Below are 22183 nucleotides of genomic sequence, written 5' to 3' on the forward strand. Positions count from 1 at the left end.
AGCAAATCTCATAAAAAGGCTTTGCGGCTACTATCAATGCAGTATATTTGTTCACCCAAGACTCATGGGGGGCTGAATATTCTCAATCTCCAGGTTCATATGTTGGCAAGAAAGAGCACTATGATTGCTGCTTTTTTTGAGCAAAAACAGCCATGGGCTATTATGTTAGCAGCTATGTGTGGAAACATGACGTCCCATGCATATGGGCATTGGATTACAGATCACTGGGAAGCAGTCATGACCACATTTCAGGGGAAAATTTCTGGTTGCCCTGTTTCTACTGCTTTTATTCATGATTGGAAGAGAATTCTCTCATATGCTAAATGGACAGGTGCTTCCTCTCATCATGGTAATTCTTTTTGCTTGGAAAGCCTCCATTGGAGCAAGGTGTTTGAATCGCCTCTCGCTTTACAGGCACCTATTAAAGCATACAATCTCATGAAATTGGGCATAAGATTTGTTGGCGATGTTGTGGATCAACAAGGATGTATGCTTTCATTTCCACAAGCTTGTAGGATATTCTCCTTGGGTCTGCATCATAGGTCCATTTGGAAAATACTTTCAACTATGTTGCAGCCATTTATTCCGGTTCCTTCACTGTTTGTACAGGACAGATTACTGGACTGGAATTTGACTTCCTTACCTTCTACTACTCATACGCTTTCAATGCATAATCTGACCTCCTCGAAGGTCTACAGATTTCTTCCTCCACCGCCATGGATTAACAAGCATGCCAACACTCTTTGGAACTTGGATAGGCCTTTATCTTGATGGCAATCATGACTCATGAAAATCTGGAAAGCCAAATTGCCATTAAAACAAAGGCTTTTCTTTTGGAGATGTAAAGTGGGAGCTTTTTCCATTGGGGTGAAATTGGCAGCACGCCGCATTGCTTCCCCTTCCTGCCCCCGTTGCTCTCATCACCGCGAGACAGTTCCTCACCTATTATGGTCTTGCCCACACTCACGCATATTGATCACTCATGTTTCCCACTTGCTGCGGCTTCGGTTTCCCTCTATCAGATTTGGGAAACTCTTCTGGATGTTTGGATGCGTCTCATCTCAGATGTCTCCATTCCTCCTCTTCTTTCACTGGACTCGCTTTTGGGTACTATGGACCATTTGGACACAGAGACTGCATTCCAGGATGGGTCAAGAGTTTCCTCAGGCATATATTTTCTTCAGAATGTCCCTCAAGCAATCCTTATATGATAGTTTTGCTGCAAGGGACTTGGATGCTACTAGCCTTGAAGTGTTCTCTCACTGTTTTTGAGTTCTTCCATTGGGCTCTCCTTTGGAGTCTAATGTCATGTACATTGATTTTATGTTAATATAGTAATCTGCTTTCACCAAAAAAAAAAAAAGTGTGTGTGTGTGTGTGTGTGTGAGAGAGAGAGAGAGAGAGATTTATTTTCCAGCTGGGTTCACTTTTGGGCTCTCTGGACTCTATGGAAGGACAGAAATCATAGAGTCTTTGGTGACCCAACTTTTTCACTTTTCTCCTTTTTCAGGCACTCTTTGTAGCAATCCTTTTATGATTGTCTGCAAACTCACTAGATAGACTATGATGTATACTTGTTATATGTTGAGAATTTCTCTTGATTAGGCACTTTCCTTTTTTTGGGATAGTGTCTCTGTAATATAATGCCAAAGAGATTTCACCAAAAAAAAAAAGTGTGTGTTGCTAGACTTGAATATTGCTGTTAGCCACATGACCTCTTCATGTTCGACTTCATACTGCGCTATCAATTTCAGTTGCGTACATTCAGTTCTTCTTGCCTTTGATGATGTTTGATAGGAAATGTATTACCTCTTTTATGTGCATCCTTATGGAGACTCTCCAGCGCTCTAAGCATGGCTGTAAGAGTATCAGATTACTCTCTATGGAGCATCTTTGTTTGCCAAAGATGGATGTGGGTTTGAATATCCTAAACATTCACATTCATATCTTGGCACATAAAGGGAAGATGATGCCAGAATTTCTGTAGGGAGATCAGCCTTTGACTGCTATTATGCGTCATTTGCTTTCACAATTGGCTACTCATGCTTTTTGCCACTGGCATCCCACTCCTTGAGATTTTGTTTTGGGATATATTGATGGCAGAGTTAAGGATGCCCTTTTACGTCTCACATGTTTTCAAGTTGGAAAGAAATACTATCTCATCTCAAATGGCATGGACGTGACTCTCTTGATGGAAATTCCTTACAGGCTGAGAGTCTTGATTGGTCCAAGGTGTTCGATCGTCCTCTTGCTCTACAGAAATCCTGTAACTCTTATTTTATTTCGTCCAAAAGGATTTGTTTGGTAGGTGATGTACTTCATGCTGATGGTACTCTATTATCTTTTCCACTGGTAGCCATGCAATATGGCTTGGAAATGCATTATCCACCCCTTTGGCACCATCTCTGTCAGATTCTTCATTGTTTCTTACTAGTATCAAAGGTGGAGCTCACTTATCGTCTTACTGATTAGACTCTACATTGTCAGTCTCCCGCCCCTTGCGCTTGATTGATATCTCTGTCTATAGTTTATATAGGGTGTTGCAGCATCCTCCATGGAGTTTGCATCGAGGAAATTGGCTTTGGTCTATGAATTATAATCCCAAATGGTGGCATAAAAGATTGAAGCAACTATGGTCTTGCAAACTTCCTCTTTGTCCACAGGTTTTTCTATATAGAGTGATGCTTGATGTTATTCCTTATGGCCAGCTCTTGGCACGTAGACATATTGCTCTTGCTATTTGTCACAAATGTGTGGCTCCAGCCTCCAAGGGAATCTTTACTTCATCTTTTCTGGCATTCCCCGACATTCGTGACTTTCTGCTTTCTCTCCAGCAGCGCCTCCGGGCCTGGTTTCCTACTGCTTGCTTTGGCAAGCTTTTTGGGCTTTTCGGCATTAATCCACGGAGGCTTGAGTTTGACCTTTTTCTGTCTGGGTTCGATATTAGGCACTTTGGACTCTGTGGAAACTCTGAAATCATAGGGTCTTTGGTCATGTTTCACTATTTTCGGATGTCACTTAGGTTATCTTTTTTATGATTGCCTATCTGTTCGATAGATAGATTACTCAGTTTTGGATATATAGTAGGCGAAGGCATTTGATGAGGAGGCCATGAAAGTTGAAATGGAATCCATACTTCAAAAACGCACTTGGGAAATAATGACTATGCCTACAAAGAGGAAGGTCAAGGAACCAAATGGTTCTTCAAAGTTATTCTGAACAAAAGTTTAGTAGCCAAAGGATATACTTAGGCGAAATGATTCATCTATCTGGAAACTGTTCTTTGAGAGGAAGAATGACTACAATTCAGATAGTTCTTGCTATATCGCACATCACTGATGGCAAGTACTTCAAATGGATTTGAAGTCAACCTTAATGGAGAACTTGAGGAAGAAGAAAGGGTATGTACACACTCATAGATGAGTATGTCAGACAGCTCGGATTATTCAGAAGTCCTTCACATGCCAATCTATATCTCTTGTAGGAACGAGGTACAACAGTTTTGCTTATTTTGTATGTTAATAACAATCTAATCCGGACAGGTGATCGCAAGGAGAAGATCAAGGAGATTTAAGGACTCTTAAAGAAAGACGTCGAGATGATGGACCTTGGATCATTGCATTGCTTTCTTGGGATTGAGTTGCTTCAAAACAAGGATGGCATCCTAATCTCACAGAAGTACACCGAAGGAATTTCGGAGGCTTATCAGATGGAAACAGGCCAAACATTGATGGAGGTAATATTGCAAAGTACTGGAGGTTGATTGGCAGTGTGATCTACGTCTTCAATACATTCTCGACATCAGCTATACAGTCGGAAGATAGCTCATCCAATCTAAGTACCAAAAACCACTGAGGATATCTCCTAAGTTGTATCTGATGCTGTACTCCTGAGTTCCTTTGATATACCTGAGAATTCATATGGCAACAAGTTAGTGATTCTCCCTTGGTTCTGATGAAAATTCAATCAATTTATTTACACCCGGAGGTCTACTTCTGGGTATTTTTTTTGTTTGGAGGTAAGTGTGTCTCATGGTCGAGCAAGAAGCAACCTACAATTGACAGAGGGACATGCGAAGTAGTATGGTCAAATGGATTCCAAATGACATGGGTTCCAGGCAGGATGCTTCGGCATCGTACAATGCAATGAAGTACAAGATACATTTTGTTCGGGAAATGGGCATCACCAAGGAGATCAATCTTTTTTATTGTCCAACCAAGGAAGATGCTTGAGACACCTTTATGAAGGGACTCAGTTGTGAGACTCACGAGTATATGCTGAACGATGATGTGGCATATGTGCCGCATGGCAGTCAAGCTTCTCCAAGTCGGCTCTAGGTTGCCCATCTAATGTGCTATAAAATTGGGAGTTCCACTCCCACTCTTCATTGTCATTTTCTCTTTCCTCTTCATTCCTTGAAGAGAGCAAGAGTGTTTAACCATACTGCATCCTTGCAGTTTGTTCCTTCATGTCCCGTTTTAGGAGTTGTGCAGGGAAGGCTACTAATATTTTGTACCCGAGACCGTGGTTTCCAAGAATAGCACTTGTGGTGGTGATTCATTTTCAGCTTGACCGGAATGTTTTCATACAGATCTACTATCTCTCTCTCTCTCTTTCTCTCTTTCTCATGACGGTTCCTAGTGAAAGATTGCTTCCGCTTTGGATCACATGCGTAGTGAATTCTCTCACAATCCCCTTTTTCTTTTGGGGCTGGCGTGCTTTTTGCTCTTTTTTTTTCCTTATCTTTCTGTTGGACTTATGCTAGACCCTTTGTATGTTCATGAGACTTGCAGCTTCCTTTGTGCTTGCTATTTATGCTTAAATTGATTTATTTGTGTGAAGTGATTGAAAAAATCCAGGTAACCTTCTCTTCTTTGCACAACCTCACCCCACTTTTCCCCTCTCCTTCTTCAAAATCCTAATGCCAACTTGTGGCTGCTGTCCATTGAAGGATTTTGCAATATTCTTTGGTATACCAGTAATCCCCAACACATGGGTTCCCTTAAGCCATACAATTCTTAATGCCCCATATATGTGTAGGTAGAGGTTCCTTTTTTGTGTCATGGCAATGCATCGTTACTTGCATCAAAAGTGATTCACACTAGTGTAAGCGGATACCGTGTCTTCATGATGTTAATTAAGGTATTTTCTGAATTTATACTTGTCTCTCGTCTTCCTTGGGTATGCATGTGATAACCTTTAGGCCCTGGTGTTTCCTAGTATGCATGTCATGGTGTTTAGGCCTAGGTACGCATGTGATGACCTTTAGGCTCTGTTGTTCCCTAAATATTGATATTGGATGAATTCTTTGTTTTGCTCATGAATTGTTTTGTAGAAGTACTGCAATTGCACTGTAGTGTTGACTTGATATGTTGGTTATGCCTTTATGGTGTGGAGGTTGCTGTTGAGACGAAGAGATTGCTAGCAGTGCATGAGGCTGGGCACGTTGTTTTGGCTCATCTGTTTCCATCCTATGATTGGCATGCACTCACTCATCTACTCCCTGGAGGCAAGGTAAAAGAAGTGTGTTTTGCTTCTCTCTGTCTTAATAGACTGGATGGAGGCAAGTTAAAAGAAATTTGTGTTTTACTTCTCTCTGTCTTAATAGACGGGATGGAATATGTCTCTTGGTGAGTCAGAACACACTCTGCTTTCTTTGATCAAGTAATGTGATGACAGGAATCCGCCCTCTCTCTCTTCTATCCCAGGCAAGAGGTGCTCGCGAAGGGCTATACCACCGTGGGATACTTGAAGATGCAAATGGTTGTTGCTCATGGTGGCAGATGTGCAGAGCGAATCATGTTTGGTGATGACATTACGGATGGGGGGCAAGATGATCTGGCCAGAATATCGAAGGTAGATTTTTTCCCCCCTTACAATATTTCTGTAATTGCTCTCTGTACCTTTACTAATATGTGCCCTTAAGCTTGCTTTCCTCGTGTGGGTTTCATTGTCGGGTTCAGCTCATCAGTTGAAGTTTCAATGAGTAGGAACTAAACAAAGTTGGGGTTAGGGAAGACTATCTGTGGATCACAGTGATTTGTGGAGACAGTACACTCTCATGTACAGAATCTTACACTTTATTGTGGCATCAACTAGAAATGCAAAGGTCAAGTACTGGCCTTATTTCTTCAGCAAATGTTTGCCTTCCTCTCCCACATGATGGGATTTATGTGAAACTCATTTGCTGCCACTCTAGAAGTTGAAAGCCATTCTTTTTTGCACAACTAGATTTAATAGGCTGGCCCATAGTTAAGAGGAGAAGTGGAATTTCTTCCTAAGACATCAACAGCATTAGAGTTCTTAAGGACAGAAATGCTGATCTTATAATGAGCATCTTGATCTGCGTGGCAATGCCCATAGTATTAGCTGTTATTTTATTACCACTTCTATAACTAGTGGAAGGTAAGTGTGAGCTTGTGTTGACGAGATCAAATGGGCCTGTGTGGGTAAAAACTTCTGTGGAAAAGTGAGGAGTAGTTGGGGTGTAGAAGCGTAGTAGACCTTGTACATCTTGTGGATGGAATGGTGTGAAAATTCAAAAATGTGATGATCAGGGTTAATTTAATTTGCTGGCACTGACACCAGGTTGAGAATTCCCCTTAGTCTACTTCCCACCATTGTATGTCACATTTTGATGTAACACTCTATCCCTAATTCCCTGGAAGCTCCTCTCTCTCTCTCGCCCCCCTCCTTCCCTTAGCACAGATGTTCAATCATGCTGTATGCCACGGCTTACCCCTGCTTGGAGTAGCGCCACCATTTTGCCGATACACAAAGCAGGGGACCCCATGGAAACTGGGAACTATCACCCTCATGATTGGTCATGCGCTGGACAAGATTTATGGGTCAGCACTAGAGATAAAGATCAGCTCCTACACACAGACACGCGGATAGCGTACATTGGAATAGGGTGGGTTCCTGTGACATCATTCCACTCTTGATGATATCTTCACTCCTCGGGTAGTCATTGAGGCAACGAAAGTCTATGCTAGCTTTGTAGACTTTTGGAAGGCCTTTGACACCAGTCCCACGATCCCGCTTGATTAGGCAGCTTCAAGAGATGCATATCCTAGGAGACATGATTTGGGGGGTGATGGGTCTATAGAGTTAGTCAGAGGGAGCGTACGTGCTCTAGAGGCCGGCCAAATTGGGTCGAGAGCACGATAGGAGTGAAGTAGGGATGCCCCTTCTCACCAACACTATTTGGGCTCCATAGTGATGAGATCACGACTTTCATTGATCGCCTAGGAGGTTAGGGATCACTGTTGGCCAAGTTGATGACACAAATACTGTCATATGCAGATGACAGTCCTTCTACCTCTTCAATCGATGACATACTGTTGTATGCAAATGACAATCCTTCTATCCTCTTCAACAGTAGGCTTACAGAGACACCTAGAGGCCCTAGACATGTTTTGCACAGAGAAAGAAAGAAAGGTGTATTAACATCTTTAGGAGACCTCACAGGTCTATGAGACAAGATACAAGATATACGTAACCCATACAAGCCATATGGGCTGAAGAAAAGGGCTCACTAAGGCCCTTGCTAAGTGCTAAGATTGCAAAATGCGAGTACAAAATATAAAAGGAAAAAAGAGCAATCAACTACTCAGAACTAGAGCTCCAAGTACATGTGGAGGCTCTATATAACCCGGCTTCCTGATGGTCCTCTGATGTGATGCAAAGAGCTCACTTAACTATGTTTGTCAGGCTGTCTCCCATAGTGGCAGGGGGGCGCTCTCCTGGATCTCTGTATTCGATGGGCTACATCGAGAGTAATACCTGGTCTTTGGCGGCCCCCTCTGAGGAGGGCTGAGATAGGTCGAACCTCAATCGTGGATGCTCTGGTCGCCCCACGTGTCGTGTGTGGTCTCTGCATCTCTCGTCCAGTCACATCGTGGTGACGGGTCTCACTGTTGATCCATAGTGCTCTTGTCTCCTCGAGCTCCTCCCCCTCGATCTCATCTGGTGCTGGCTCGGATGCGTAAAAATCAGTGACATGTGTCTGTGCTCGGTTAGCCGGTGTCTTGAGGAATCGACTGTAGCTGATCTTTGGCTTGCCGCACAAGGGAATCTCTCTGTCTTCGATCTCAATCAGGTAGAGCCCAATGCAAACTTGGTCGGGGAAATGTATCAGTCATGTGAGTGGTCTAAAGCTGAGTCCCTCCTAAAAGAGACAGTGGTATCGCCCTCGGATCTCATAGTAGGCTGGACAAACACATTGAAAATGCTTCTTTGTCTCGACCTCCCCCATCGTGCATCGTCTACAGACCCGCTGCTCTCTAGGTATGTCGGACGCTCTCCCAGCCTCAATTCGTAGCTGGTGCGACGAGACTCGTGTCTGTCCGATAGCAATCCACAAGGTGTGTGAGACTCTTCTATCCTCGAGGTACTGGGGCCTGATGATGAGACTATGCTCCGATATCCTCAGAAAGTGGTCATGATAGAACTGTGTCTTGGTGGGGAACTCCTCATCCCCCCCCCAAGCCTGAGATGTGTGAAGCTGGAGAAGGTCTAACCGTAGGATACGTTTAATCTCATCATGTGGATGGAGCTCCGGTGGTGCATCCATGTTGTACTGAAAGGGGGGGAGCCTATCCATTTGGATACCGTGGCTATCAAACCATGTGGACACCCGCGCATACCATACTGTATCAAAGCCTCTCTCTGCTAGGCATCAAGATGACTCCAGTGCCGGTCTCAATAATCTCCACTGAGGTAGGGCCCAAACTATGTGGAGAAACGTCACGGTCTGGAAGAGGGCGTCCACCTGGAGAGGTGTCATGGCGAGCTTTGCCTGTATGATCTGATGGGGAATTGAAGGCTTACTCTGAATCATCCTGGATCCCATGATCATCACCTATAGCCTCTCAAATCCCTTCGAGTCAGCTGAAAGGTCACTCCCCCAAAAAGGTGGTGCATACATGCCAGTCGGTGTCACGAGAGTGTCAAAAAGCCATCCTTTCGTCGGTGGATCCTGGAAATGCACCTAGAAGCACTGTCTCTCTAATCGGGCCAAGGCACCTTTCCCTTGTGTGAGACGTGCTCTGGCCGCATGGGTCATTGTGAAGCCTGGTCTCGTGAATACTGCCCCTAGGTACGTGTAGGACTGCACTATCTCCCTGGCTCCCCACGGTAAGTGAAACTATGTTGACGTTGACGGTGTTGATGAAGCATTGCTTGGGATGTGTTGAAGATCATAACCTTGGTCTTCCCAAGGTTGACTGTCTTGAGGACTATGTCATCTGCATATAGTAGTATCTATACCATCAAATGAGCCAATAGGGAGCCCTCTCCTCCTAGGCGATCAACAAAGGATGTGCTCTCATCAATGTATAGCCCGAAGAGAGTCAGTGAGAGGGGGAAGCCTTGCTTCACCCCTATGGTGCTCTCAACCTAATTTGATAGCCCCCCAGGAGCGCGGACTCGCCCTCTGATTGACTTGTATAGACTCATCACTCCCTAGATCATGACCTCTGGGAGATGCAACTCTTGTAGTCGCCTCGCCTGATTAGGCGAGAGTGAGGGAATGTGTTAAAAGCCTTCCGAAAGTCCACGAAGCAAGTGTAGTCCTTCTGGCGTCTCGATTCTGCCTCCTCGATGATGGCTCTTAGGGTAAAAATATGGTCAAGTGTAGAGTGCTTTCTCCGGAAGCCTGACTACCCAAGAGCCGGCTGTCCATGGTTCTTTGTATAATTGTTGATCGTCCTCCCCAGTATCAATCCGTAAATCCTAGCCAGAGTGTGGCCAATCATAAGAGCACGGTAGTTCCCAGTATCCATGGGGTCCCTTGCCTTATGTATCGGTACAATGGTGGTAGTGCTCCAAGTAGGTGGGATTCGGGAATCCATGACATTCTGCATGGTTGGACAGCTGCGCTAGAACTGGGGCCAAGACCTCCTGTCCATGTGCGAAGTGCTCTGTACGTAGCCCCTCATGGTCTGGTGCTCTCCGGTTGTGCAGACGAAGGAGGGCATTCCTCACGTTTTGCGCAGTGAATGAGTGACAAGTAGTGGGTTTGGGCATAGAGGACATATCTGGTGGGATCTGACTTGGGATGTCGTATAAGGAGCATGCATATCTGTGCCAAATCTTTGGGTCCGTGATGGGACTGGGCCTTTTCCCCTCTAATAGGAGTCCCCAGCCGATAGTCGGGTCTCCCCCTTGAAAGGATCCGACCACCTCATCAATCTTGCGAGTGAGAAAAGTTCGCTTCTTACATCGTGTCATCCGACGTGAGATGCAATTTGTTCAGATGAGGCCCGGTGTCCTAGGGCCTGCTCGTGTGTGAGGGGAGCTCTCATCTCCTTACACTCATCATCATACCATGGGTTCTGAGGCCTCTTCCCAACCGGGGCATGTGTGGTCAAGTCGTAGGGAAAGATATGATGGCAGCCTCGTGTACCACTGAAGCCAAAGTGGCTGAAAGCTGAGCAAGGTCTACCTTCTTTCCGTGTAGGGTCGGAAGCTCTCGAGCTAAGTGACTCACGTAAACTGGATCAAGAGTTCGGTCAAAGTGAACATGGGTCCGAGGGGGCGCATGGAGGCTCTCTCTGTGATTGGCCTGGTAGTGGAAATACAGAATGCTAGGCAAGGGAGCCCATCAGGTAGTCCACTGTGCTTGTCCCCCCTCCATGTGGGAAACAAGTGAGTCCACCGGATGATGGCCATCTCTGAAGGCGATTGTATATGATCAGATCATACACTGATCCCATCACAAGTAGGTGCCGCCCATACCCTGTCGTGTGGAGCATCTGCAGAGTGTCTCACTATCCCAAGCTCAGCTGCATCTAACTCTGGTACTATGAGGGAATCGGATGCAAAGTCAAGCAGTCCCACATGGTTGTCCCCTGTGCGTGCATTGAAGTCACCAAGGAGGAGGGTGTCACCCTGTCTAGAGAACTCTGTGATATCATCATGTATACTCTCATATGGGCTGTTCCCTTCTATGGCAACCTCACGTGCATCGGATGATGTATCCGGAGGATCCGATGTATCCAGAGGAAAATAGCACACTGCAATGAAGATCTGTCGTGCCTTTGGTATGCGAACTCTAATTCACATGTGTTGTGCATGTTCATCTTTCCTAACCACTGAAAGGAGTGGCCAGCTGATTTGAAGAGGACAGCCATACCCCCAGAGCCTCGTACTCCACTATCCCTCCTTAGTTCCCTCCTATGGGCAGACTCCCATGTGTATCCTGTCACGGTGGGCAGCCCTCTCTCTGGTCTCTCGTGTGTCTCAGGAGTCGGTATAGAAAACTATGTCCCTGTCAGTGTATGTCTCCAACCTCCTAGGTCAGACCAGAGGGTGCCATTGCAATTCCAAACCCCCATTTTCAAGCCCCCTTGTGCCCTCTTCCCCTGGGTTTGACACCGTCATGTGCTGTCTATTTCTCCTTCTTACTTCCTTCCCTTTCTCTTTTGTCTGCTCTCTCTCTGATAATCACTTTTTCATCTGTGTAGGCATCCCATTTACCTACGTCTCTTGCTGCCATAACCCGAACCATTCCCTCTCTCCGATGTTCCTACTGCAGCAGTGTTAGGTCATCATCCAAGTGTATCTAGTCCCCTTCATGGTTGCCCTCATACCCATGAGGGTAGACCTGTCCACAATTGTTCGGAGTTTCATTACAAGGGGTCTTGTTGGGGCCTCAACGTTACCAACCCTCCATGCTGTCTCGCATGTGAGGTTGACTCCCATTTTGGTGAATAAAATCTTAGCATCTGACATGGGGGTGTCTCCAACTGTTAAGCCTCTGACTAAGACATTTAAAGCCTTGTTGTTCCTTCTTTTCTCTTCCTCTAGAGCTTCAGAAATGATCTCTTTCTTGGGGCTGCTGCACCCTTCTTAACGACATTCTCCTATTCTTGCATATCTGCATTCCCTTTAGTGATTTGCTGTGTGAACTCAGCATGCTTCCCTTGTATGGTAGTTTGCAAGGCTGCCATCTCCTTCTTGAGCTTTTCATTCTCAGATATCAGCACTTCCATTGCATCGCACGTCCCTTCCGGTGTCCCTTGCATGTCCCTTAGCTGCTGTAATTCTGTCCCCATGGCTTGCATTTTGTCATTGAGGCTGTTCTTTTCTGTTTCCCATGTTTCTTTCTCCTTCTCCCATTCATCTTTCTTGCTTCTTTTTTGTCTTCATTCCCTCATTTCTTGAGCTTCCATTGCTTGCCCAAGCCTACAGTGGTATTAGAGCAGGTCAGGGTTTCACCACCTGAAGTCCTTTTGGAGCCATTGGGAGCTGTTTGGCAGCCTGTTCTACTGCTGGTTTGCTCATTTCTCAAGGTTTTCTTCACGTGCGTGATTGCCTGAAGCTTCTCCAAGCATTTCTGTTGTGGGAAGTCTGCATTTTGGGCCAGAAATCTGCATTTTGGAGCATCTCCTGCAAAAATCAGTGCATCTTGCTGCTGCAACTGCTGTACGGCCTCATTTATTGCAGCTGCCTCTTGTACGGACAGCCGTATAGCCTGTACGGACTGCACTTACTCCTGGTACGGATCAGCACGGTTGCATTTACTGGCTGTACAAACCTGTACTGTTCATTTTCCATTATTAACTGCTGTATGGCGCATTTACTGGCTGTACGGACCTGTATGGTTGATTTTCCAGCCTGTTTGGGGTTCATTTCAGCAATTCGAAGCTATTTGGTGCTGTTTCGTGAAGCGTGCCAGCCATTTGAAGCCTCTTCTCAGCGAATTTCTTCATTTGGAGGCTTTTGCTTGGTGTTTGAAGCCATTTGGAGCTTGCTGCTGCCATCCGGAGACATCTGCTTGAGCCCGCTGCCTCTCATTTGCTGTCCCATTGCCTCGGGCTGTGAGATTCTCTCCATTGGATCCCTCTCCACTCATTTCGAAGTACTCTCCTCCTTGTGGGAGCACATTCTTTCGCTGTAATTCTCATTCCCAGCCTTCTCTTGGCACCCTTCATTGCCATTTGCTGTTAATTTCTTCTCTCCTCCAAGGGTGACTATCAATTTCTTCTCTCCTCCAAGGGTGACTATCTGTACTCGCATTTGGAGCATTTTCCCTACTGCATTTTTGGGCTACATCATTGGGTAAGACTCTATGGCATCGGTTCCTTCTAATTTATGTAAAACAATCCTTCCTTTGCTTTGTTGGCATTGTGGAAAGGCCTTGTGTTAACTTAGAAGGCCTTGTGTTGCCTTTTGGTCAGGCCTACTTGACCTGCTGCCTCTAGCAACTCCTCTGGTACATCTGGTACTGCCTCAGGTGCATCTGGTGATGTGTCTAATGCTACTTTTGGGCAACTGCATCTTCCACTACAGATACTTTGCCTCCTACTCAGGAGCAGATTTAGTGGGATGAACGTGATTCCAAAGCACATGTCTTGATTGCTCTTTCCGGGAAAAGGGTCATTATCTTTCATATCCACTCTTGTAAGACAGTAAAGCAAGCATGGGATCAGCTTGCATCCTTATATTAGGTGCGGAATTAGGCAAGGGTTGCCTATGTCTGCAAGCAGTTGAAGGACTTGAAGCTTGAAGAGGCTGGTAATATGGATGCCTATCTTACCAGTGTGAAGGATTTGAAAGAGCAGTTGCCCAACATTGATGAGGTGGTTCCTGAAGCTTGTTTCTAATAGCCTTGATGGGTTGTTTGACTCCTACCAAGGCTTTGTTACTACTTTGAGGTTGGTTGCAGGTGGCAATGCCAACCATTATTCCTTTGACGAGTTGGTTGTTCACTTACTACAGGAGGAACAAAGCCGTGCGGACAGAAATGCTTCTATGGCTAGTGATCAAGCCGTTGCTGCACATCATAAAAACAAAGGCAAAGGCAAGGTTTCAGTTGGTATGCCCCCTCATACACATGAGGACTCAGGAAGAGAATTCAGAGTGGTGGTAATCATTTGTGAATCCGGAATGACTTCATCAATATTCAACAATTGCTCCCTCAAATCCTGAAGCTTTGTGAGGAGATTTGCTTGCAAACTTCCAAAATGCTCTTTCAACTGCCAAATTGCATCTACAATGCAAAAGTTGCAAGACATTGCATCTGAAAGGGACAAATGAACTAAAAGCCCCAAATTTTGCAAATATATGCAAAAAGTGCAAATGCCCCAAATTTTGTCTACAAGATTGCAAGCAGAACCAAAAAGCCCCAAATTTCTGAAGCAAGTTACTGCAACTTGACTGCAGTGCCTGTAACAAGACAATTTGCCCCAAATGTGCTCCCAGATTGCAAGCCAAACAATTGATATCTGCAAGAATGCCTGTCAAAGATCACCTGCAAGAATGCCTGCGGAGAAAAGAATCTGCATAGAAAGCCTGTACGGAATCCGTGCAATGTATGGAAGAGCTGTGGTGCTGTTGTATGGAAATCCGTGCACTGTATGGGCAAGAACTATATGGACGTACGGCGCTGGGCAAAAACAGTCGTACGATTGTACTGCGCTGGTACGGACAGAACCGTACGAGTTGACAGTCGTACGGACAGCAATATACGGTCAAAATCTTGCATTAGTACGACGAGCTGTACAGCACGGCGGAATTGCAATAGTATGGCGATACGGGTTTGTACGGATGCTGAGCTCTGACGGGAGCTGTACGGACAAAATGCGCCGCACGTGTGGGTAATGAGCAGGTCCGTGAGTGGAGAGCTAGGCATGGAGCCCAGCTTGAGCAGGAGGAGCTGGGAGCAGGTCCAAGAGCAAGAACTGCTCTGATATCAAATGTGAGAAAACAGGAAGCAAGAGCAAGAGTGAGCTGAATGTAGTTCACTCCCCAAAGTGTACTGAACTGAAGTGAAGTACAATGAAAGAGATGAGGGTTTTGTCTAAGTGACAAAACCCTATCTAATCACTAACCGTAGTTGGAGATTAGACTGTGGTTAGGGGGAAAAACCTCTAAGAGGGAAAAGTGCCCCTAACCCGCTTCTTACATTACATTGGCCAGTGCCTAGAATATAATAATAATTCTAACACAAACAATATGCAACTTATGAGCTGTGATGAGCTGTGATGTAATCCCAAAGGAGCCTCGATTTATTTAAATTGTGGGGGCCCTGTACTTTGTAAAGTAAAGCACTTGATTTGTATTTACATATATATAAGTGGATAGAAACAACAAAGCTTGAAAGCTATTCTTGCATGTATGCCCGAGGCTATGGCGGACTAGGACACTCTTGAAAGGCATTACCATGCTCATAAGTAGCAACATGACGAGGAGGGGCAACCGAATTATCCAAAGGAAATTTTATCCACCGCTTTGGAGTTTGATCCCTACATTTTAGCTTTACCTTTATCAACCACTAGGGGTGGAGTGACATTCCTTGAACTCCGAGTGCGAGTAGCAATTGGAGGAAGCTTCCAAAAAACCTGAGAACATTTATATTGCATATGTCCGAATTTGCCACACTCTAAACAGGAGCATGCAAACTTGTCGCATTTTAATTTGAAGAAAACTTCCCATGTCAACTTGATGAGCAACATGCGGGGGAGTGGTCCTATCAGTATCCGAGATGACACAGAAATGATTCATATTTCTAGGAGAAGGGGGAGGACAAACTACCTTGCCCGATGCTTCAGTCAAATAGGGCAACGCGGGCCTGCAGTATAATGGGAGGTCCACCACCTCAAATCATACTGGGCATCTGTGACGTATTAAACTTTCATAATCCTTGGTCGGCATTCATGGATACACCATGAGCCAACTGTTTGCCAAAAAGAGAGGAGACTATTGCAAAAGTTGTTGCTTGTACTGATATCTTTGAAAATCACCTCATAGAATCCTTTGTCAGCCTAATAGCAGCCCTCAACAAAGCATCCTTTGAGCAACTATTTTTAGCCTCTGTGCTACATTAGTTGCATTAGGCATACGGCCAAGAAAAAACCAAACCACGGCTTTTTGAGCCAAGCCCATCACCGGTGCATACAAGACTTCTCCTGGGATAGAAACCCGGAATTCGGGGACTGGTTCATCTCCCCAAGCATGATTTATCTCAAAAAAGCCTCCTATAAAGTATCAGCAAACGGCTGCAGCTCCAGATTTGTACAGATCTTTGCATTGGATGTAACCAGGACGTGTTGCCCCTTGAGGTCACTTCTTTGGACGTGAACAAATTCCATTGAAGAGAGTAAGGAACTCAAGGAAGCTAAGATAAGATATGAATGAGACAGCACACAACGGAGGCCGAGATCTGAGGGTAACTGTAAATAAAACAGAGATTTATATATGATGGATGACAACTCAGATGAAGAGGCTTTGACAGCAAATATGACAGCAAGATAGAAGCGAAATTAACAGCAGTAGCTAGGCAAAAATATCAGAGCAAGAAGCTGAAAAGGTTGAAACTAAGGCAACTAAGCAAAAGCGAATAAACAGGCGAAACAAACTGGAGAGGATTGAAGCATTGAAAACTGAGAAAAGGACTTTGAAGAACTTGCGAAATATAGACAAGAAGAAGGGGTTCTAGACTAGGTCGTGGTTTCTGTCCCTTCCTATCACAACAACAACAACACACTTTTTTTAATATTGAAAACTCTGATTGATTATATTACAAAGTATAGTCACCTAAAAAAAGAGGCGCTAGAAAATACATCAACCGAAGATCTCAGCATAAGCCAAATATACATCCTGATCTATCTGGCGAGTCTGCAAGCAATCAAAGAAAGATTGGTGCAAAGAACGCTTAAAGAAAGCAAACAAAGAAAAATTGGGATCACTAAAGACTTTACAATTGCGGTCTGTCCATAAAGTGCAAAGTGCCCAATAGCGAGCCCAAACAAAGAAAAGATGAAACTCCAGTCGCTGTGGATGAAAACCAAAGAGCCAGAAAAATTTCCCGAAAAGAAGAGTCGGGCATCTCGCTCGTAGCCATTGTCGAAGAGAATCTAAAAACTGCTGAGAAGATGGGCAATGCTAGAATAAATGAGGCACAGTCGTTTGAGAAGTCAGACACCGATGACATAAAGCAGGAGCAATGTGCCTATGGGCCAGCAACTGTCCAAATGGAAAAATTTCGAGAAGCACTCGCCATAAAAAAACTTGTTGCCGGAGTGGAACCTTGTATGCCCAAAGTTGCTTTAGCATGCATAACAATCTCCAGTGTGGCTCGCATAAATGATTTACCATACTCCCGAATCATAGCTCGCATTCGAGAAACAACGGCCTACCATGCATAATCCAGATCAAAAAGCATCTGAGAAGAGAGAGGCTGAATGGCATGAGAAACCGTAGCTTTAAAATCAGCATGTTCGAGATAACTGTTATTCACCAACAAAAGCCTTCTGCAAGGCAATCTGTCATCAGGAAAGTCATGCATGGGAGCCTCAACCAAATAGGTGCATGATCAACCCAAAGTTGACAAGTAAAGGCATCACAATGCTGTGGATCGACTTGATACCATCTGTCCAAGCGTGCCTGATAGGAAGATTGCGCATTGTGTTGAAAGGTATAGCCCGGAAGAGTGGGCTGTAATTCCTTCCAGAGATCCACCAAACGCAGCTGAACCAACAACACACACACACACGCGCGCGCATGCACGTGTACTTTTTTCTTTTGGGTGAAATCCTCGGAATTTTTTATTACAAGAGGCGATTCCCAACAAGGGAAGTTGCACACATGCGCACACACATACACGCGCGTGTGGGGGGTCACGCCTTATTTCTGGTAGTGCAGTCAAGATGCTAAATGATAGGTATGAGTGCATGGCACCAAGAGGGGGGGGGGGGACTATAAGGTCGTGTACCTGTGTCACAAAAGCCGGGGAACGCAATGGGTAGTCCAAAGTTCTAGTGCCTCCTCTGTGCGGGAAGCAAGTAAGCCCTCCAGATAGTGGCCATCTCTAAAGACTGTTGTATATGATCAGGTCATGTATAGCTCCCATCTTTTGTAGGTGTCTACCGTATCCTGTCACATGTGGTGCATCATCCGAGTGTTGCAATCCTGAGATCTACTAGGTCCATCTCTAGTACTATGAGGGGGTCCGCCTCAAAATTTTACAATCCCATCTATTTGTTTCTTGTGCATACATTGAAGTCACGTATGAGGAGGATTTTCTTAGTGACATGGTCACCAATGAAGGGTATAATATAAAAATACAGGGATATCCCCCCGGATGGCTGCTCTATGATCGATTGTCTTGTACAAAGGGCTGAAGGCAGAGCCTCTTTTATGGTTGACAATGCCCATTTGTGAAATGAAGGAAAGGGGCTATGTTGCATACACTAACAAATGCCTCCCACCTATGTGTAGTGTAATCCAAGTCTCCCTAGAGTCTATCCCATGTGCCTCTGAGAGTATGAATTAATCTACAAGCAAGTTGATTTTCCATTGTAGCAATGAAATCTACAAGCAAGTTGATTTTCCATTGTAGCAATGAAATGCTTAAGCAAAAATGAAGTATTCGGACTTCTTCTTGAGAGCAAACACCCAAGTAAATCTTGAGAAGTCATATGTATAGAAGTGACCTTCAAGAGATTGTGTCCTCATAGTACCGCAAACATTAGCTGCAATTTCTTTGCAGCCCTGGCTGCACCATCCTCCAAAAATATACCCCACATATATGCTTAGGAGAAGCTTCCAAAGGAGCAAGGTATCTGTCAGCTGAAATTTCTGCAAAAGCATAAGACTACCAAAGTTAACATGCCCAGACATTATAGGAAAATTCTCATATACAGAAATGAAGATTTGCATGAAATAAGGGAGAGATGATCGACATGCGATAATATTGTGACAAAAAACTTTCTATATATTCGCAAACTGATAGACAAAAACTTAGGACAGGACTATGGACTGTGACTCACCCCTGTGGAGGATTTTTGTCACATACAAGATGCAAGACTCAATACCTAGATTGGTGAACTCAGCTGAGAAATTAATCAACCCTCTAAAGCATACAAACAACTAGGCGTGGGAACCTGGCTGTGACATACTCCAAATTGGACAAAGAGAGAGAGCTCAGAGGAAAGAGCCAGTTTATAACAATGCCTCTGGACCCCATTGGCACCCTGAAATTGTTGGAAGTTGATTGGTCGAATAGATGAGTTGCCTTGCAACACGTTTCTCCGTAGAGGCATAAGAACTACATGTGAAGAAGGCCCAATCATGCTCTACAAGATTTGATAAGGCATCATCCTTTCCTGCAGTTGTGGCTGTAGAGCCTCTAATTGCCATGCCAAACTCTTTGTTCTTATCTGTTGCAACCTCTTCTGGCCTTTAGAAATTAAGTACCCAGGCTTTTTATAGTAGTGGCATTTGCCTTTCCTCTTAGGATTTTCAGCATCCTCTCTGTCCTTATCTGTCCTACATCATCTTTGGAATGATATTTTGCCTTTTTCTTCTCTTTTGCAGCAAAAGATTGCTCTCCACCACGCATAGTCACCAATTGTTCTTTCTAGTTTGCTCTTCTGGACTCTTGCCTCATTACGAGCCTGATACATTGCTTCTAAAGAGCGCAGAGCATTCGTCGAAGCCGATAGGACCTAATGTTGAGGGATGATTGACTTCTTTACTGATAGTGCAATCATAGACAAAGCCTATGCATCGCGTGCATCCCATCTTCTCTACTCTGGAGTGATACCAATAGATACTCGTGGTGGAGCCTGTTGCCCACATCCTGCACTAGGACTTCCGGTGGTTGTGGAGGAGTGCTTGGGTCAATAGGAGCGGGCTGGACTTCATCGCCAAAAGATTTTTAATCATAAATCTCCACGGAGAATAGTTGGTGCCATCCAACATATCTTCCTGGGCAAGTACATAAAAAACATCTCCTACATTCTTGGCCATCTCAAACGAATGCACATATATTACAAGCTCTGACAAGTTCGTGTTCCACAAACACAATGCACAACCAACTGAATGCTCACTTTTAAAGCCAATGCTTGGTTTAAGGATGCATCTGAAGAATTTTTCCCAAACTATGAAAATCGGACAGCCAAAGTTGACTATTGGAACAGTCTCTGAATTCTCCAATGCAAAACAGAAAATGCTCCTTAAATCTGACCAAACCAGTGTGCTCAAGACAATGGTCTTCTCAGCCTGAGAAAAACAGAGATTTCCCAACCTTTGTAGGGCTGGAATAGGATCAATAGTCCTCCAAAAATAGTGATTTCTGCCGCAGCAAGTCAGGAAAGAGTAGAACAGCCTCAAAACCAGCTGTGCAAGAGGAAAATTGCTGCAAAACAGGCCCTAAATAAAGCCTTAGCAGTCGACTGTCGAAGATACAGGTATAGCAACAGTCTAATTGTTGAAAAACAGCTCCAAAACAGTCCCTAGAAGGGTCAACCTGCAAGAAAACAGCAGGACAGCATCAAAAATCACCTTGGGAATGAAGCCAAAGGCGTGAGAGAGAGTTTCTGCAGCAAAATTTTTATAAAAAAGATGGTTGCCCAATAGCTCCATAAGCACTCAAAAAGAGCGACCTGCTGCATGTGTGGAAAAGCAGATTGTAACAGGTTGACCAGCTTCAAACATCTCTGAAAGTTGACGAGTTTTGCAGCTTAGTCGCGCCTATACTTGAAACAGCTAGATATGCAAACGCCCTACTCTAACAGCTCCCTAAAGAAGCTTGCCACAAAAAACGAGATGGACATTGGAGGCCGAGGTTTTTCGCGACGAAGCTTAAGCTTTTTATGTCAAAATGACCTGTTGAGGGATAGGGAGGTGCTAGGGGTGAAGCGCTGCCTGTTTTGATACCAAATGATGGACAATGGAGTGAGGGTTGAGGAGAACACCTAGTGGTAGCAAGCTATATTTGAGAACTCAATGACACACTATGAATGATTACACTAAGGTAATCATAGAGAAAAAACCCTAGAACGAACCCTAAGGGGTTAACGCACGTGGTGACTACCTTAACCACCAACTATGGCTAGGGGGAATAAACCTTGACAAGGGAAAAAGTGCCCCCAACCCACTGGCCACTGCCTTAGAGATTCATATTTCTAATAGTGGGTGCCAACAATGCAGGTGCTGGAGTTTGCAGGTAACCCTTGCATAATTTATCATATTGTGCTAGGGTTGCTCGGGTTGTCAAATGAGTAAGGCTAAATTCTGTAATCATGTTTTGATCTGCAGAAAGTGCGGATTCTCTTCGATAATGGCTTACTCGTAGCTTTATTAATTTACAATTGGGGCAGAGACTTCTGTTTTCGATGGTAGCAAGTGACCACAAGCATGTGGTAAACATGGCTTGAAGAGTAGATACAGAGATGCAGGACAAGGTGGTTCATAGTTAGAAGTTCAGATTCAGGAATATAAGTAGATCTACTTCCACCCCTTATGAATCTAGACCAAGCCAATATCATTTTAGGGATGACATGGTTTTTTGAAAAGAATGAGACTTTGCATGCTGATTACAAGTCTCATCTTTTATTTTTTGGTACATGATGGTCAACCATTGTTTTCTACAGTGAAAAAGAACTTACAATTTTGGAATTTGTTCTTTTCTGTGAGTTAACAGTCAGCACAACTAGGGAAACAAAATCAAAGCAAAATTCAGCTGTGTGTTTCCTTTGGATCTTTCTGAGAGGAATGTAGACCTTGCCATGGAGATACTTCATGGCAGTCATCCAGTCTGCCGGAAGTCTTATAGGACAGCGAGAGGAAAATGTATGAAATTTCTGGTCAATGTTATGATCTATCTTGATTAAAAGGTGTTGAATAAGATGATTATCAAGAATTGATATCCTTTGCCTAGCACAGATGACCTGATGGATTGCCTTCAAGGAGCTAAATACTTCACAAAGATTGATATTAGATCGAAAGTATCATTAGATAAAGGTTAAGGCAAGCAATGCTTCCAAATCAAGATTTCGGGTTAGACATGGCCATTATGAGTTCTTGGTTTTACGAAATGGACTCTCAAATTCTCTTGCAACTTTCCAGCAACGAGATAATAAATTATTTATTTTGTCCATGTTTGAAAATTTTATTGTTGTCTTCCTATATGATATACCGATCTATAGTAAATCCTTGGAAGAGCATGAGCAACAACTCAAGATTATCTTGAAATTTACTAAGATATGAGGAGTTGTTTGCAAAGGGGTCCAAATGTGACTTTCTTAACAAAGAACTCCTCTATCTTGATCATAGTATTTCAGGAGGTAGTCTGTGTATAGACTAAGAGGGTAAATAAATTGGTGAAATGGCCAATTTTTGGAATGCTTAGGTAGAGATAGTCATTGCTTGGTTTATAGAGTTCTTCTAGAAG

At 44.2% G+C, this 22183-nt stretch overlaps 1 protein-coding gene across 4 annotated transcripts in view; it reads left to right on the forward strand.

Moving 5' to 3' along the window:
* The window catches only part of FTSH12 (FTSH protease 12), a 127914-nt gene that overhangs the window by 84516 nt on the left and 21215 nt on the right, over positions 1-22183 (forward strand). For all 4 annotated transcript variants that reach the window (XR_015543424.1, XR_015543425.1, XM_087396384.1 and 1 more), the window contains exons 13-14: positions 5398-5514; positions 5680-5856. Coding sequence is in view for 2 of the 4 variants with exons in the window: in XM_087396384.1 (XP_087252510.1) it covers positions 5398-5514; positions 5680-5856 (294 nt within the window). In the remaining 2 variants the exon portion in view is untranslated. The remainder of the gene's footprint in view (positions 1-5397; positions 5515-5679; positions 5857-22183) is intronic.

The sequence above is a fragment of the Dipteris shenzhenensis genome, chromosome 25, assembly GCF_047967505.1.
Source record: "Dipteris shenzhenensis isolate YYH24624 ecotype China chromosome 25, Dip_SZ_1.0, whole genome shotgun sequence".
NCBI classification, from domain to species: Eukaryota; Viridiplantae; Streptophyta; class Polypodiopsida; order Gleicheniales; family Dipteridaceae; genus Dipteris; species Dipteris shenzhenensis.